This window comes from Rhinatrema bivittatum, chromosome 6 (assembly GCF_901001135.1).
Source record: "Rhinatrema bivittatum chromosome 6, aRhiBiv1.1, whole genome shotgun sequence".
Taxonomy (NCBI): domain Eukaryota; kingdom Metazoa; phylum Chordata; class Amphibia; order Gymnophiona; family Rhinatrematidae; genus Rhinatrema; species Rhinatrema bivittatum.
In genome coordinates this window covers 30,335,484-30,351,741 of record NC_042620.1, presented here as the reverse complement: position 1 = coordinate 30,351,741, position 16,258 = coordinate 30,335,484, and the positions used below count along the sequence as shown (strand labels likewise).

The 16,258-nt window shown below is 45.5% G+C and overlaps 1 protein-coding gene across 1 annotated transcript in view; it reads right to left on the bottom strand.

The window, feature by feature from the left end:
- Positions 1-16,258, bottom strand: part of EAF2 (ELL associated factor 2) — a 74,847-nt gene that overhangs the window by 13,133 nt on the left and 45,456 nt on the right. The window contains exon 4 of the mRNA XM_029605208.1: positions 9,273-9,415. Within this exon, the coding sequence (XP_029461068.1) occupies positions 9,273-9,415 (143 nt within the window). The remainder of the gene's footprint in view (positions 1-9,272; positions 9,416-16,258) is intronic.

Sequence of the window (16,258 nt, the reverse complement as noted above, 5' to 3'; positions counted from 1 at the left end):
GCCATCGTTTCAGGAACAAAGATTGAAAAATGTTCTGCAATGGGGAACGTTGGCATCTTCCCCCCTTATTTTTTCCCTTCTCTGCTGTTCCCCCTTTCCACGTGAGATGCACATGTGGGGGGACTCTTACTACCCCCCAAGCACTGGCTGACTAGCAGGGGTTGTGTACCAGCATGACCAAGTCCAACTGGCCCTGATGGACCAGAGGATGCCAAAGCCAGATGCCCTGCAGCTTTGCACATAGCGCTATGGCCTTAGCCACAGAACCCATCCACTCTCTGAACTAAGGTGACAGTTTATAAAAACTTACAAGAGCTGAAACGAATACACAGACCCCAAACATATGATGTGAAAATAGAAAATGTGTAAAATAAAGTAACTCACAGCTTTTACAAAACTAATCCACATGTTGCACATTGAATGTACCTAGCAAATATATATATATACCTCCCTCATATCAGTATCTTTCAAAACAGTGCCAAGAAATATGGTGAAGATATTTAGGATTCACTATACTCGGGAGCTGACATAACTTTTTACAGTGGCAAAAATGTTTTAAAAAATGGTAGTAAAAAATGTAGCCTAACACTGTATATATACATTCAATACAGATTCAGAATCTGATTGACTCATGTCCTCCAACTCTCACTCCCATTCCACTCGCCGACCCCAGCTTTTCCTAGGACTCCTTTGACTTTGTCGCCAGTACTGAAATCTGCAACATCATCTCTAAAATGAAACCCACATCCTGAGCTTTTACCCCTTGCTCAACTGTTTTACTCAAACCGATCAAAGATGATATTATATTACCCATCGCCCAAATTGCCAACTTATCTCTAGCCACTGGTACCATGCCAGACTCCTTGAAAATTGCCTCCATTACCCCCATTTTAAAGAATCCATCTGTCCCTTCAACTGACTATAACTAATCGACCCGTTTCCTCACTTTCTTTCCTCTCTAAAATCATTGAATCTGCAGTTCTAAAGCAGCTTAGAGACTTCAATGAACACTCCCTTCTTGATTAATATCAATTTGGATTTTGCCCCCACCATAGTACTGAAACCCTTCCCTTATCAAGTACTGATAGAATCCACCAAGGCTTGAGTCTAGGACATCTTATGTATCCATCTTTCTTGATCTATCTGCTGCATTTCATACCGTCAACCATGAAATTCTATTTTCTCACCTCAAGAATATTGGTTTCTCTGGATCTGTCATGTCATGGTTCTCATCCTACCTGGATAATCGATTTCAGCAAATATATTTAAACTCTGCTACCACTTTTTGGTTTCCTCTCCACACTGGCGTACCTGAAGGTTCACCCCTTTCCGCTGCTCTATTTAATATCTACATCACCCCTATTTGCCAGCTACTTTCCACTTTAGGGGTCTCATTGTAGATATGCCTATGACATCCAATTATATTTCCCTACCTGGCAATCATAGCATTCCACATCCCAGTTTATCACCTTGTGCTTATCATCTGTTAAATCATGGTTACTCCATAACAAGCTCTCCTTGAATCTCCCTAAAACAGAAATCTTAATACTTGGCAGCTCCTCATTGACATCCCTAGCTCCATATCTGTTAACATACCCATCAAGATTTCCTTCACTGCCCGCCAACTTCGCATTCTTCCTGATTTCAAACTTGACATGAGAGCTCATATCAAATCAGTAATCAAATCAACCTTTTATAAACTATGTCTTCTCAGACACGTCAAGCCTCTCTTTGAACCAACAGTCTTTCAAATATTGCAATCTCTAATTCTTACTGGTCTCGGCTACTGCAATTCCCTGTATCTCGGACTTCTACTTACCTCAATTAAATGTATTCAGCTTTCTCAAAATGTAGCAGCATGTCTCCTGACTAACACCAAACTTCATGATCATATTTCCCCTGTCCTGCTAAAATTACACTAGAAGAACACATAACACCTATCCTGATGGGCCTCCACTGGCTGCCTATCCACTTCAGAATAATCTACAAGGCCATTCTCACCATTTTCAAAAACATCCATCAATTAGCCCCAAGCGATCTCCATATCCCCCTCCGATTACACTACTCAACAAGACCGACAAGAGATGCTTACAAAGGATCACTTCAAGTACCTCCAGCCAAAACTACCAGACACATCACGCTTAGAGATCGGGCCTTCTCCACAGCTGGTCCAACTTTATGGAACTCCATTCCCCCGGATCTTAGAATGGAACCCAGCATCTCAACATTCAAGAAAAGACTCAAGACTTGGCTGTTCACGCAGGCCTTTCCTAACTCCAACATTACTTAACTCCCTTCAATCAACATACTTCGCTAGGAATAGCATTAATAGCCACCCCTTATAATGTTATTATATATATATATAATTATCTGATCTTCATTTTCCTCCTTACTCCAAGTTATTGTTTCCCTGTTACATGTAACTGCTTTTCTGCACTATTGTTCAAATTGTAAAGTTTATTTTAATCGCACCCCTGTTTCTTGTGAACCTGCATGATGGGACTATCGTCTTGAATGTTGGTATATAAAAAAACTTAAATAAATAAATAAATAAAATAAGAAAATTATTCCTTACCTGCTAATTTTCGTTTCTGTAGTACCAAGAATCAGTCCAGACGGTGGGTTATGTCCCCCGTCCAGCAGATGGAGTCAGAGAAGAACTTCTGAGGGCGCTGCCATATAAGACAGCATGCCAAGCGTCCCTCTTCAGTAACTAGACTATCAAAGCCATCAAAGAAGGAAAACGTGAGGAATCAAACGACAAACATGTCTCAAGAATCAAAACTAGCATAAAACCAAAAGGCAACCTGCCAAGAGAACTAGAACTGCAGACGCAGAAAAGATAAATGACAGTACCTCAAGCAGGAGCAACCCCCAGTGTAAATCCGCACAAAACAGAGGGAGGGCATCTGGACTGATCCTTGGTACTACAGGAACGAAAATTAGCAGGTAAGGAATAATTTTCTTTTCCCTGTATGTACCAGGATCAGTCCAGACGGTGGGATGTACCAAAGCTTCCCTACTGAGGGTGGGCCTTAGATAGCTCTGCTCGAATGACATTTTGACCAAAGGACCCGAAAATCGGAGATTGTACGTCCAGACGATAGTGACGCGCAGAAGTATGTAGCAACTTCCAGGTGGCCGCTCTGCATATCTCCTGAGAGGAAACGGAGTGAGTCTCCGCCCAGGAGGTCGCTTGCGAATGAAGAGAGTGGGCCTTGACACCCACCGGCGGCTTCTGTCTTGCGCTGATGTACGCCGCTTCGATGGCCGCCTTCAACCAACAGGCAATCGTCGTCTTGGAAGCCTTAGACCCCTTCTTGGGCCCCGACCAGAGAACAAACAGGTGGTCCGAGAGCCGAAAGTCATTGGTGACCTCCAAGTACTTCATCAGACAACACTTGGCGTCTAGCTTGCGTAACTCCGAAGGATCACTCGCGGCAAAGGAAGGAAGCTCTACCGTCTGATTCAGATGGAAAGCGGAGACCACCTTGGGAAGGAACAAGGGAACCGTGCGCAAGGTGACTCCCGAGTCCGTGAACTGTAGATAAGTTTCCCTGCAGGAGAGTGCCTGGAGCTCAAAGACACGCCGGGCTGAACAAATGCCCACCAGAAACACTGTCTTGAGAGTTAAATCCTTGAGGGAGGCGGTACATAATGGTTCGAAGGGAGGTCCCCCCAAGTATCCGAAGAACCAAACTGAGCCTCCAAGGTGGACAAGGTGCTTGAAGTGGCGGCTTCAAGTGCTTTACTCCCCTGAGGAAGCGAACAACGTCTGAGTGTGAAGAAAGCGGAATTTTCTCCTCTGGACGGAGCAGAGCTCCCAGCGCCGCTACCTGTAACCTGAGAGAGTTATAGGCTAGGCCATTCTCTAGGCCTGCCTGTAGGAAAGAGAGAATCTGAGAAACGGAAGCCTGTCCAGGTAGCGCCGCGTGTGTCGAACACCAGGATTCGAAAACCTTCCAGACCCGCACGTAGGCAACCGAAGTAGAAGTCTTGCACACTTGCACACCGCCTCCGGATAACCACGACGCCTCAGTTTGCGCCTCTCAAAAGCCAAGCCACAAGACAGAAGCGATCTGCCTGGTCGAAAAATATTGGACCCTGCCGAAGCAAGTGGGGCAGGTGACCGAGGCACAGGGGTCCTTCCACCGCTAGATTGAGAAGATCCGCGAACCACAGTCATCGGGGCCACTCCGGCACCACCAGAATGACGGTGCCCTGATGATGCTCGATTCTTCGTAGGACTTTTCCCACCAGTGGCTACGGGGGAAATGTGTAAAGGAGAATCTGGCGGGGCCATGGCAGCACTAGGGCATCTACGCCCTCTGCGCCCCTTTCCCTTCTGCGGCTGAAGAATCGAGGCGCCTTTGCGTTGAGAGCTGTTGCCATGAGGTCTAAGTGGGGAGTCCCCCAACGTTGAATCAGGAAGCACATCGCATCTTCGGAGAGCTCCCACTCTCCCGGATCTAGATGTTGCCGGCTTAAGAAGTCCGCCTGAATGGTGTCCACTCCTGTGATGTGTGATGCCGCCAGGCGAGCTAGATGGAGTTCCGACCACTGCATGAGTTTGTCCGTTTCCAGTGAGACGTGTCGACTTCTTGTACCCCACTGGCGATTTATGTACGCCACTGTGGTCGCGTTGTCAGAGAGTATCCTGACCGCCCGTTGGCGAACCAGAGGGAGGAAAGTTTTCAGCGCTAGACGGACCGCTCTGGTCTCCAGGCGGTTGATTGGCCACTGCGCTTGAGATTTCGTCCACTGCCCCTGCAGGGACCTCGTCTGGCATACTGCACCCCAACCGGAGAGGCTGGCATCGGTGGTGACTATTATCCAGTCCGGAACATCCAACGGCATCCCCTGGGCCAAATGGGAGTGGTCCAACCACCAACGGAAGCTGGACTCTGCCGAGCGCGGTAGTGGGAGGATGGCCTGGTAGTCCCGTGACACTGGTTTCCAGTGAGATAGCAATGCTCTCTGAAGTGGTCGCATGTGTGCGAACGCCCATGGTACGAGATCGATAGTGGACGCCATGGAGCCCAGGACTTGGAGATAATCCCAGGCTGTGGGCAAGGGGAGGCCAGTGAAATTCAGGATTTGGTCCTGTAATGCCTGGGCTCAGTCCGGCCATAGAAAAGCCTTGCCTTCCTTCGTGTTGAAATACGCTCCCAAGAAATCCAACGACTGGGATGGAGTGAGCTTGCTCTTGGTATAGTTTACAATCCAGCCAAGTGACTGGAGGAGCCGCACCACTCTGTCGACCGTCTGGTAGCCTTGTGTCAAGGATTTTGCTCGGATGAGCCAGTTGTCCAGGTAGGGGTGAACCAAAATTCCCTCCCGGCGAAGGGCAGCCGCCATGACTACCAATGCTGACTCCACAACCATGGACTGCTGCTGTAGTCCTACCCAGTTTATCCAGGAATTTAGAGTAGAGTATACAAGATTTTCTGGTAGAGATGAATGCTCTCGCAGGTCAGGTAAGAGGTCTGAGAGAATCCCCACAGGCCATACCTCTGAATCCAGAAGTGGAGGGACACTAGCCCTTGACCCTGATGAAGACAAAGGCAACCAGGGCAGGGTCCTTGGTGATCTCAGAAGGGAATATTCCTGAGCATATTCCAGATGGTGGAGTCCTGTACTCCATCCTTGGACTGGCTGAATTCCTTCACAGTCAAGGATCATTGGAGAGTGCTAGATCTTGCCACCAGAACTTCTGATGGAACCTCCCAAGATGTGAAAGCAAGAAGGACTCCCTCTTGTGAGAACAAATCTGACATTTTGGACAGGAGAGACTGAAGGGTGCCCTGCTTCATGCAGCAGCTGGTACAAGAACCAACAAGAGCAGAAACTATTTTAGATCTAGTCTATTATGGAACATAGGATTTTGTGTGTGAGGTAACAGTGTCGAAGCCACTTGGCAATGGTGATCACAACATTATCAAATTTGACTTAACTGGAAGCAGTGCAAAAAAGAAATCTACTATGATAATATTTAACTTTCAAAAAGGTGACTATGATAAAATAAGGAAAATGGTTAGGAAAAAACAGAAAGGAGCAACTGCAAAGGTTAAGAGTTTAGCTCGGGCATGGATGTTTAAAAAACACCATCTTGGAAACCCACACCAGATGTATTTCACACATTAGAAAAAGGTGGAAGGAAGGCTAAATGACTACCGGCATGGTTGAAAGGTGAGGTGAGAAGTGCTATAATGTCTAAAATTTCTTTCAAGAAATGGAAAATGGGAATTAAAGGGGATAGGTTTTTTGTGCAATATGTTACATAGTATAGATACTTGGAGGACACTAAACCCTGAGGTCTAGAACGGGTAAATATAAATTGGTTATTTATTCTTTCGGCTAATAGAAGGACTAGGGGACACTCCATGAAGTTAGCATGTGGAATTTGTTGCCAGGGGATGTGGTTAGTGCAGTAAGTGTAGCTGAGTTTAAAAAAGGTTTGGATAAGTTCTTGGAGGAGAAGTCCATTACCTGCTATTAATCAAATGGATTTAGAAAATAGCCACTGCTATTACTAGCATCAGTAGCATTGGAAAGACTTAGTTTTTGGGTACTTGCCAGGTACTTGTAGCCTGGATTGGTCACTGTTGGAAACAGGATGCTGGGTTTGATGGACCCTTGGTCTGACCCAGAATGGCAATTTCTTATGTTCTTAAGAATGTGTCAATGGCACCAGGGTCTGGTGCACCGATGGATCCAAAAGCTGACATCTCAATAGTGTTGACGGCGCCAAGAGTCAGTGATGCATAAGTGGAGCCTGCTTCAGCGTTGGCTTCTGCCTCGGCAGCACCAACTGCACTGCTGGCTCCAAGAAATGGTGCTTCTTTTTCTTCTGTACTGACAGTCCCCTTGAAGAAGGGGAAATCACCTGGGGATGCCAAAGAGTTCACTGGCCCCTGCATATGACATTTCTACTTCATTCTCAACCCTTGAACTATGGCTGATCCAGGACCTGATGCCACAGCTGAGGGAGCTTTTCCTGCTCAATTCAATGCAGAGGGAGCCCAAGGAAGCCCCATTCTGGGAGGAGGAACAGCTCAGACTTTTGACCGACTTGTGATGTTCTTCCATTTTCTGGTTCTATTCCTCTAGAACTTCGGCAACATAGAAATTGGCTGTATCAGGGTCAGGCATACTTAACAAATACTGTGGCTGTCAACGATTGACATCTTGCAGTCACACAGACATAGTCCTTGAAATCACTGGAAGTTGCCTTCCTGGAGCCAAATATCCTGCGATATCAGGGTTTCTGGGTTTTTTTGGTAGCACAGAAAAGAGCTGTTGAGGAGCTGTCAAGATAGCTCTACCAATGAGGGCCCGATTCAACAAACTACGCCCGTATCTCAAAAAAGATATAGTTGCGATGGAGAAGGTACAGAGAAGGGCAACCAAAATGATAAAGGGGATGGAACAGCTCCCCTATGAGGAAAGGCTGAAGAGGCTAGGACTTTTCAGCTTGGAGAAGAGACGGCTGAGGGGGGATATGATAGAGGACTTTAAGATCATGAGAGGTCTTGAACGAGTAGATGTGACTCAGTTATTTACACTTTCGAATAATAGAAGGACTAGGGGGCATTCCATGAAGTTAGCATGGGGCACATTTAAGACTAATCAGAGAAAATTCTTTTTCACTCAACGCACAATTAAGCTCTGGAATTTGTTGCCAGAGGATGTGGTTAGTGCAGTTAGTATAGCTGGATTCAAAAAAGGTTTGGATAAGTTCTTGGAGGAGAAGTCCATTAACAGCTATTAATCAAGTTTACTTAGGGAATAGCCACTGCTATTAATTGCATCAGTAGCATGGGATCTTCTTAGTGTTTGGATAATTGCCAGGTTCTTGTGGCCTGGTTTGGCCTCTGCTGGAAACAGGATGCTGGGCTTGATGGACCCTTGGTCTGACCCAGCATGGCAATTTCTTATGTTCTTAGCCTAGCGCATAGGTTTATGTGCATTTTGGATGCGTTAGACTAGCACCCTATGAGGTAAGATTAGCGTGTCTGAAATGTGTGCCCAAAGAAATGCGTAGCCGATAGCCTCATTTACATAGAATTTACATGATGAGCACTATTAGCTATTACCTCCCATGCAGAAAATTACTGGGCGCCCAACGCACACTTTTTTAACGTGGCAAATTTAACTCCAGCCCCAGAGCTGGCATTAAGTTAAACGGAGAGTCAAGGGCTCAGGAGAAATTTAAAAAAACAAACAAACACACTGTACTCTGTGGTTCCTCCTAATAGCATAATTGCGATATTTAATTCTAGTGCTTGTGGTATTTAAGAATAAAGGTATAATGTAATAGTTTGATGAAAAAAATATATTCTGGACACACAATAGATATGCTCCAAGCCAATTTCGCCTCTTGCTATTGTGCAAAATTGAACTGGAGCAGGATAAAACAGACGCTTGCGCTGAGCACCCGATGCATTCGAGTGCTAGGGACACACAATACTTCCCTAGCACGTCCTTTTAACGCAGCAGCTCATTTAAATATTGCATCGGATGCCCAGGAGACGTGGCTGTGCACGTGTTACAAAAAAGGACGCTGAATACGAGCACCTATTTTAACAAGTCTTATTGCATTGGCCTGTGAATTACTGGAACAGGAGAGAGAGGGTACACATCCATGCAGAAGCTGACAAAAAAAAAAAAAAAAAGAGCTCACGAGGTAGCATGTGTGTGGGAACTCCCATACCTACTCAGTTGTAAAAGAAGAGATGGGGCCATTTGGAGCCATTGGATATCACATACATGTATGTCACTGCTAATTCAACCCTCTTTCTTGAAGGATAAAGAGTCACTACACTCATACTCATAGTGAGAGAGTGGGAGAGAGAGTGTAATGTATGTACCATATGGTCAGGTGTAATGTATGTACCATATGGTCAGGTGCGTCTTATAGAGTGAAAAAAATACGGTATATCTATATACATATATATTACCTATTCAAAACAATACTGCAAAGCAAGCTCTATTCTGACCAAACTTTTTTTTTTTTTTTTTTTTTAACATTAAGGAAAAGCTGCAATATGTCACATCCTGACCACAGATTCATAGACTGGGTGGGTTGCTCAAGTTACACTGCATCTGAAGTGACAAAAAAAAACAAACACACACATGCATCTCACTACTTTGCCCATGAACTGAAACCTCCATGTAACCATTTCACCCCGTTTGAAGATGCCATATTTTCCAGCCCATCATCAGAAAGATTTTCTGACTTATTATAACGTACAGAATTCACTATGACTCACCTCTCTCAATGTCATCCATTGGAGAAACGGGAGACTTCTCTTTGGGTGGAGAGTTTTTGACATTGTTTGGGGTCTTACTTGCATTTCGCATTAATTGTTGTTGCTGCTCAATGCGCGACTGAACCTTGCTGCTTCCTTCAGCTCTGAAGCCAAAATTTAAATGGATTAAGACAACATTGAAAGTCTGACTGATCTCAATAGTCTCTCTGCATTAACTAATTTACACATATCTAACACAAGAAAAGGATCAAGAACAGGCGTGAAACTGGATTGTGCACGGGACCATAATTCCAGCAACTCCAACAAATGATAGTGAATCTCAAGTTACTTCTGTGACAGCAGAAACACAAGGGAGAACTACAGCCCCATTTCATGATCAGGTTTCTTACTTGCTGTTTTATAACCTAAATCAAGCTGCCTAATTGTTTTCATCTAGATGCTTTCCTTGCCAAGTTGCTGATACAGGAGCTTATAGCTCGGGCTCTTTGTAACCGCCTACTCTCAAACTCATAATGTTGTCATGAGGGTCACCGAAAGCATAAGCAACATCTATACAATCAAAGCAAACATTTTTTCCATGCTCTGTGTGTTTTCCATGATCTGGCTAACAGACAGTTTTGTGCTACTGAGAAAAGTGATTATGTACATTCTCTCACTTCATTAAAGTAAACAAATATTATTTCATTGCCATTCTTGCTCAATATTTCCTGGACTCGTGCCTCTGACGTACACTACAGTAAAACAGTAAACAAAACGCACTGCTGTTTCCATTACCTTGCAATGAATAGACCCATCAGTGACATCACTAACAAACAATGGCTCCTTTCACGTTTGCTGTTGCATAAATCCTTGAAAACCAGGGTTGTAGTGTCATTAGTGCATAGCGGTGCACCTGCTCCACTTAACTGAGCAGGTTATATCCTGACAGCTGCGCAAACTTAAAAGAATTTCCAGCACTTCAAAACTAATTCACACATGTCATGTGTAAAGCAGAATTGCTTACTTGTAACAGGTGTTCTCCAAGGTCAGCAGGATGTTAGTCCTCACACACATGGGTGACATCATCAGATGGAGCCCGGCACGGAAAAATTATGTGAAAGTTTCCAGAACTTTGATTTGGCATACTAAGCATGCCCTATACCATGCATCCATGCGGGGTAACTCTTCAGTCTTATAACATAGAATTAGATTGAAAAGAAACAAAAAAGAAGAAACCTAGCTCTGCACGTTTCATGAGGACTAACATTCTGCTGTCCTTGGAGAACATCTGTTACAGGTAAGCAACTCTGCTTTCTACAAGGGCAAGCAGGCTGATAGTCCTCACACATGGGTGAATCCCTAATTACAGACTGCTCCCCAAAACAAAAGGGGACCAACAGACACCAACCAGGTGCCAATGGGCACAACAACAACAGTGTTGCTGAAAACAGAGGAGGAAATAGCCTGAACCCAAAGAATGGGCCCTAGGCAGGGAGAGTTGGATTCTACACCTCAAAGAGATTCAAAAGGTCAGACTGGCCAAATTGACTGTGACATCGGCCATCCCTATCCAGACAATGGTGAGATGAAAATGTGTGGAGGGAAATCCATGTTGCAGCCTTGCAGATCTCCTGCATGGGAACTACTCGCAAGTGAGCCACTGACGTTGCCATGGCTCTGACAGACTAAGCCTTGACATGACCCCCAAGATGCAGTTCTACCTGGGAAGGCCAGAAGGAGATGCAATCTGCTAGCCAATTGGATAGTGTCTGTTTGGCAATGGCAACTCCCAACCTATTCTTATGAAAAGAAATAAAAAGTTGGGTGGACTGTCTATGGGTTTCTGTCCACTCCTGATAGAAGGCTAAGGCTCTCTTGCAATCCAAACTTGCAGTGCTCGTTCGCCTTGGTGTGAATGGGGCCTGGGAAAGAAAGTTGGCAAGATGACAGACTAGTTAAGATGGAAGTCCATCACCACCTTAGGCAGGAACTTAGGATGCATGCACAAGACCACCCTGTCACGATAACATTTAGTATATGGTGGATAAGTCACTAAGGCCTGGAGCTCGCTGACCCTGTGCGCTGACGTGACCACCACCAAAAACATGACTTCCAGGTCAGGTATTTCAGGTCACAGATGCACAACGGCTCAAAAAAACCTTGAGGTCCCAAGACACAGCAGGAGGCCTTAGGGGAGGTATCAATTGAAGCAGACCCCGCATAAAATGTACAACTATAGACTGTACAGAGATGGGCGTACAATCTACATCATGATGGTATGCAGCAATTGCACTCAGATGGACCCTAATGGAGTTGGTTTTCAAGCCAGCTTCCAACAGGTGTAGAAGTTAATCAAGCAGTTTTTGTGTTGGGCAGGACAGATCTAGGGCCTTCTGCTCATACCACACGGAAAACCTTCTCCATGTGCTGACACCTGTGGCTCCTCTGGATCTCTGTCGAGTCGGTTGCGATATCCCTTCGGGGTCATTTGGGCACACTTTCAACTCCTCTGAACGTCATACCTCCAAGCAGAGGACATATATCATGGGGATGCCTCCAAGCAGAGGCATATATCATGGGGATCTGTGAAAGACATGGCCCTCGGGCATCAGGGGCATTGACGAAAACCTGAAGTGGCCAATGTCGAAGTGAAATAAAGAGGGACACAAAATTGGCAACAATGGCGGCAGGCAACAATGACCAGCAGGCACCAAGGCACTGATGCCACAGGGAAGGTTGAGATGAAAGAAAACGCCAAGAAACCTAAGGAGACTACAGGAGGGACCTGGCATCAATGGAACGAGAGGATAAACCCCAAGGGGGGGGGGGGGGGGGGGGAAAAATCGGGGAAGACAGTTTTCCACAGTTTTAAGGAAAAAAAATTGAAAAGCTCACTCGCACCACGATGCGAAAGCTCCGCAGCAAAAAACAGACTGAAGAGGGACCCCATGTGGATGCATGGTTTAGGGCATGCTGGGCCTGCTTAGAATGCCAAATCAAAGTTCTGGAAACTTTGACAGACGTTTTCCGTGCTGGGCTCCATCTGATGATGTCTCCCATGTGTGTGAGAACTATCATCCTGCTTGTAATTGGAGAAAAATAAACAACTGCACTAGATACTTTTTTTCATTATGGGTTTATTTTTCTGTTTAAGGCTTACAGTTTGTTTGTTTTTTTTTAATCATTTGACTAGCTCTGTGTCTACACCTCCACGGATTGATTTCCTTCTTTTCCCTCTGCATGCTGCTGTCACTGGGCAGAGGAGAATCTCAGAAACTAAAGCACTTTTCCTTTCCGCATTAACACCCCTCCCCCAACCTTCTTCTTTCCTAGGAGTCCCTAATGCAGCCCCTTTCCTCCTTCTGGGAGAGATGGGCTTATTCTAAGGCTTTTTCATCTCTTGCTGAAGCCTCAGGGACATAGACTACAGCAAACAAAGAGTGTGAGAGACAGCTGCAAACTAAAGCTCAGAGAGCGAAACATACAGCTAGAGACTAGGGCTGGGAGAGGGGAGACATCTAGAAAAACTAGAACTTAGAAGAGAAAGAGTAGGGCTGGGAAAAAAAGGAGACAGCTAAAGCCTAGGGTTAGGAGAGGGGAGACAGAGCTGGGGTCTAGGGTTGGAAGAGGTGAGAGCTAGAGACTAGGAGAGGTTGAGATACAGTGAGAGACTAGAGCTGGGAGAGCAGGAGAGACAGCTCAGTAGGGCTGGCAGCAGGCCCGGCGTAACTGGCAGTGCATACCATGCATTTGCATGGGGCGTCACTCCCGGGGAGGCGGCAGCAGGAAAGGCCGCAGGGCAGAGGCGTAGCCACACAAACACACACGTTCTCAGGCTCCCACACACAAACACAGGGCCCCCTTGCTCTCTCTCACACTCCCACCTATACTCTCAAAGTTTTTTATTTATTTATTTATAAAAGGTAGCAATACAAATATTACATCAGGCCCCAGAACACTAATACATCACCTACTGGACAAAGCGAACAAACTGGACTGTCCATGCCTACGGGACTGTGAAAAGTATCAGCCGCCTCCTCTCTCTCATCGCCCCAGCAGTGAGGAGCAGCGTGGCCCGCGGGGCTGGAAGACATATTGGCCTCCTTACCCTACCCACCCCCGCCACTCTGGTAATGAGAAGCAATGCGGCCTTCTCCTCCTCCTTCACCCGTCTGCAGTGAGAAGCAGTGAGGCCAACAGGAGGAAAAAAAAAAGCATTGGCCTCCTCCAAACTTACCCCACCCCTACAGTGAACAGCAGCATGGCCTACAGGATGCAAGAAGCACTGGCTCTCACTGCATACGTCATTCTCCCTCAGCCCTCCTACCATTTCAGGAGCAACACTGCACAAAATGAAGGCTAGAAGAAAGCTGAAGAGTCAGATGGTCCCTAGGGGCTGAAGGAGGAAGCTGCTGCTACCCCTTGTGCTTCCAGAGAGAGAAAACAAAAGATCATGAGCATGTGAGAAGGAGAGCGCATACGAGTGTGTGTGTCATTAAGTATGTGAGAGAAAGAAAGCATATGAGCCTGTGTCTGAATGACTGAACATGTGAGAGGGAATGATCATGTGTGTGATTGAGCATGTGAGAGAGGGAGCAAATGAGCCTGTGTGTATGAGTGATTGAGCGTATGAATGTATGTGTGCGCATGTGATTGAGCATGTGAGTGTGAATAAGCATGCTTGTAAATGGTTGCGCATGAGAGAGGAAGTGTCCGAGCATGTGTGTGTGTATGTTTGAGCATAAGAGAGAGAAAGCGTGTGTGTGTGTGTGTATTGTTCAGCATGTGAAACAGAGAAGGAAAGATAATGTGTGTGTGTGTGTGTATAGTTGAGCATGACAGAAAAAGCAAATGAGCATGTTTGTGTGTATATAATTGAGCATATGCGAGAGTGTGTGTATATAATGGAGCATATGCGAGAGTGTGTGTGTGTATATACCGTATATTACTGAGCAAATGAGAGACAGCACATGAGAGTGAATGAGTGTGTATGGTTGATCATATGAGAGAGAGAGCATGGAGAAAGTTTGTGTGTAACAAACCCCCTCCCCATTTCACCTACTAATCCATGATAATCTCAGGACATCTGGAAATCAAAAGATCCCAGGTATGGAAAGCAAGGAATTAATTTTATCCTTACAGTTTTAATTATTGGGTGTTATTTTACGTATCAGCTGACTTGAAATATTTTATTGGCATTTTGAAAATTTTATATGAATTTTAAATTTGGGTATTCTATTTGTCAGGATTTTTTATATATCATTTTTATTAGCATGGTTTTAATATTATAATTTATATTTCTTGATTTTGTTTGATGTTTTAAGAGGCATGCTATCTCTGTTTTTCCATTGCTGCACTGCATACAGAATCTGGCTTGTTGGGGTTTCAGTTTTTATCTGACTGCTTATACTACAATTTATGATCTCTTTGTTCATTATTTGATGAGGATCTGTCAGTGTTCTGCATGTGTGAACAAAGTGAGGTGTTCTGCTAGCATGTAATTTTGTGTAGGGTCTAATAGTAGCTTGGTTTGTTCTGTTTTACTAATAGCACGTGTATTGGTGTTTGTTACGACTGTCGCTGCCCGACGTCTCCATTACGCCCACCTTACCTTTTTTGCGACTCCTCCCATGGTTGATGGACGTCTGGCTGCTATGGCGTCTGCCTGCCGTCCTCTCCGGCGTTCCCGGTCCAGCTTGGGCGCTGCATTCCGCCATGTTGTTCAGGTACCATAGGGCGCGCGCGCGCTGCGCGGCCCTGCTTCTTATTCTTTCTTTGGCACGAACCTCAGGGGTGTCCCCCTGTGATGACGTCACGCATCCTGGATACAAAAGCCTACACTTTTTGCTAGCTAATCGAGTTAGCAAGGGAACTCTTTACGGATGGGATTCGCTCTCCGTACCTAGCTACTCTGCCTCTCCAACTTTTGGACTTTATCCTAACGGGGTACCCGCTCCTCGGGGGCCTCTCTCATTTCTTTCAGGTCGCTATCAGGAACCAGTATTCGCTCCTAGAGGGCCCATGTTCCCTGACTTGCTGCCTGAACTTATCTCTTCTGCTTGGAAGAAACCACTGCCTACATCATCAGTGAGTTACCAACTTTATTTCCTCAGAGCTGTTCCCTGGAACTAAGTACTCGCTCCTCGAGGGCCTGCCTCTATTCCAGCTTCTGTGTCACCTTCCGGGAGAAACCGCTGTGTGAATAACTTTACCGAAACTCTATACCAGAACTCTGTGTATGCTCCACTGTACTCACTATCTCAGTTTTCTCCACTACAGCACAGCCATAGAGGGAATCGCTGTTCCAGTATCCTGAGTAACCCTAGCCCAGCCGGGCTTCATCTCTACTCACTACTGCTACCTCTGGTGGCTTCTCAAACCTGTCTAATAAAAGATATAACTCTGTGTTGTGTGTCCCAAAGCTGAGCCTGACCTGTGGCCCCTCAAGGGACTGCCCCCGTGGGCGTGGTCAGCTGCCACAGTGTCCAAGGGTCCACCCAAAACCTTACAAACAATTACAGTGTTTTAGGGGCTGGCATAATATTTTCAGTGTTGCCTTTTCATAGGTAGGATTGTTATTGTTTGAGTGCTGGCATGTAGTACTGTTTTATAGAAACATAGAAATGATGGCAGAAGAAGACCAATACGCCCATCCAGTCTGCCCAGCAAGCTTTCACACTTATTTTCTCATACTTATCTGTTACTCCGACTGCTGAGTTCAGGGCTCTTATTGGTTGCTTTTTGATTCTAATTTCCTTCCACCCCCGCCATTGATGCAGAGAGCAGTTGGAGCTGTATCAAAGTGAAGTATAAGGCTTAATGTTTGAGGGTAGTAACCGTCGTATCGAGCAAGTTACCCCAATGTTTGTACACTCATACTGCTCAGATCAATGCCTTGTTAGATGTTGGTTGTATGTAAATCCTATTTCTTCATTCCCCCTGCCACTGAAGCAGTGAGCTGTGCTGGATATACATTCAAAGTGAAGTATCAAGCTTAAATTGGTTCG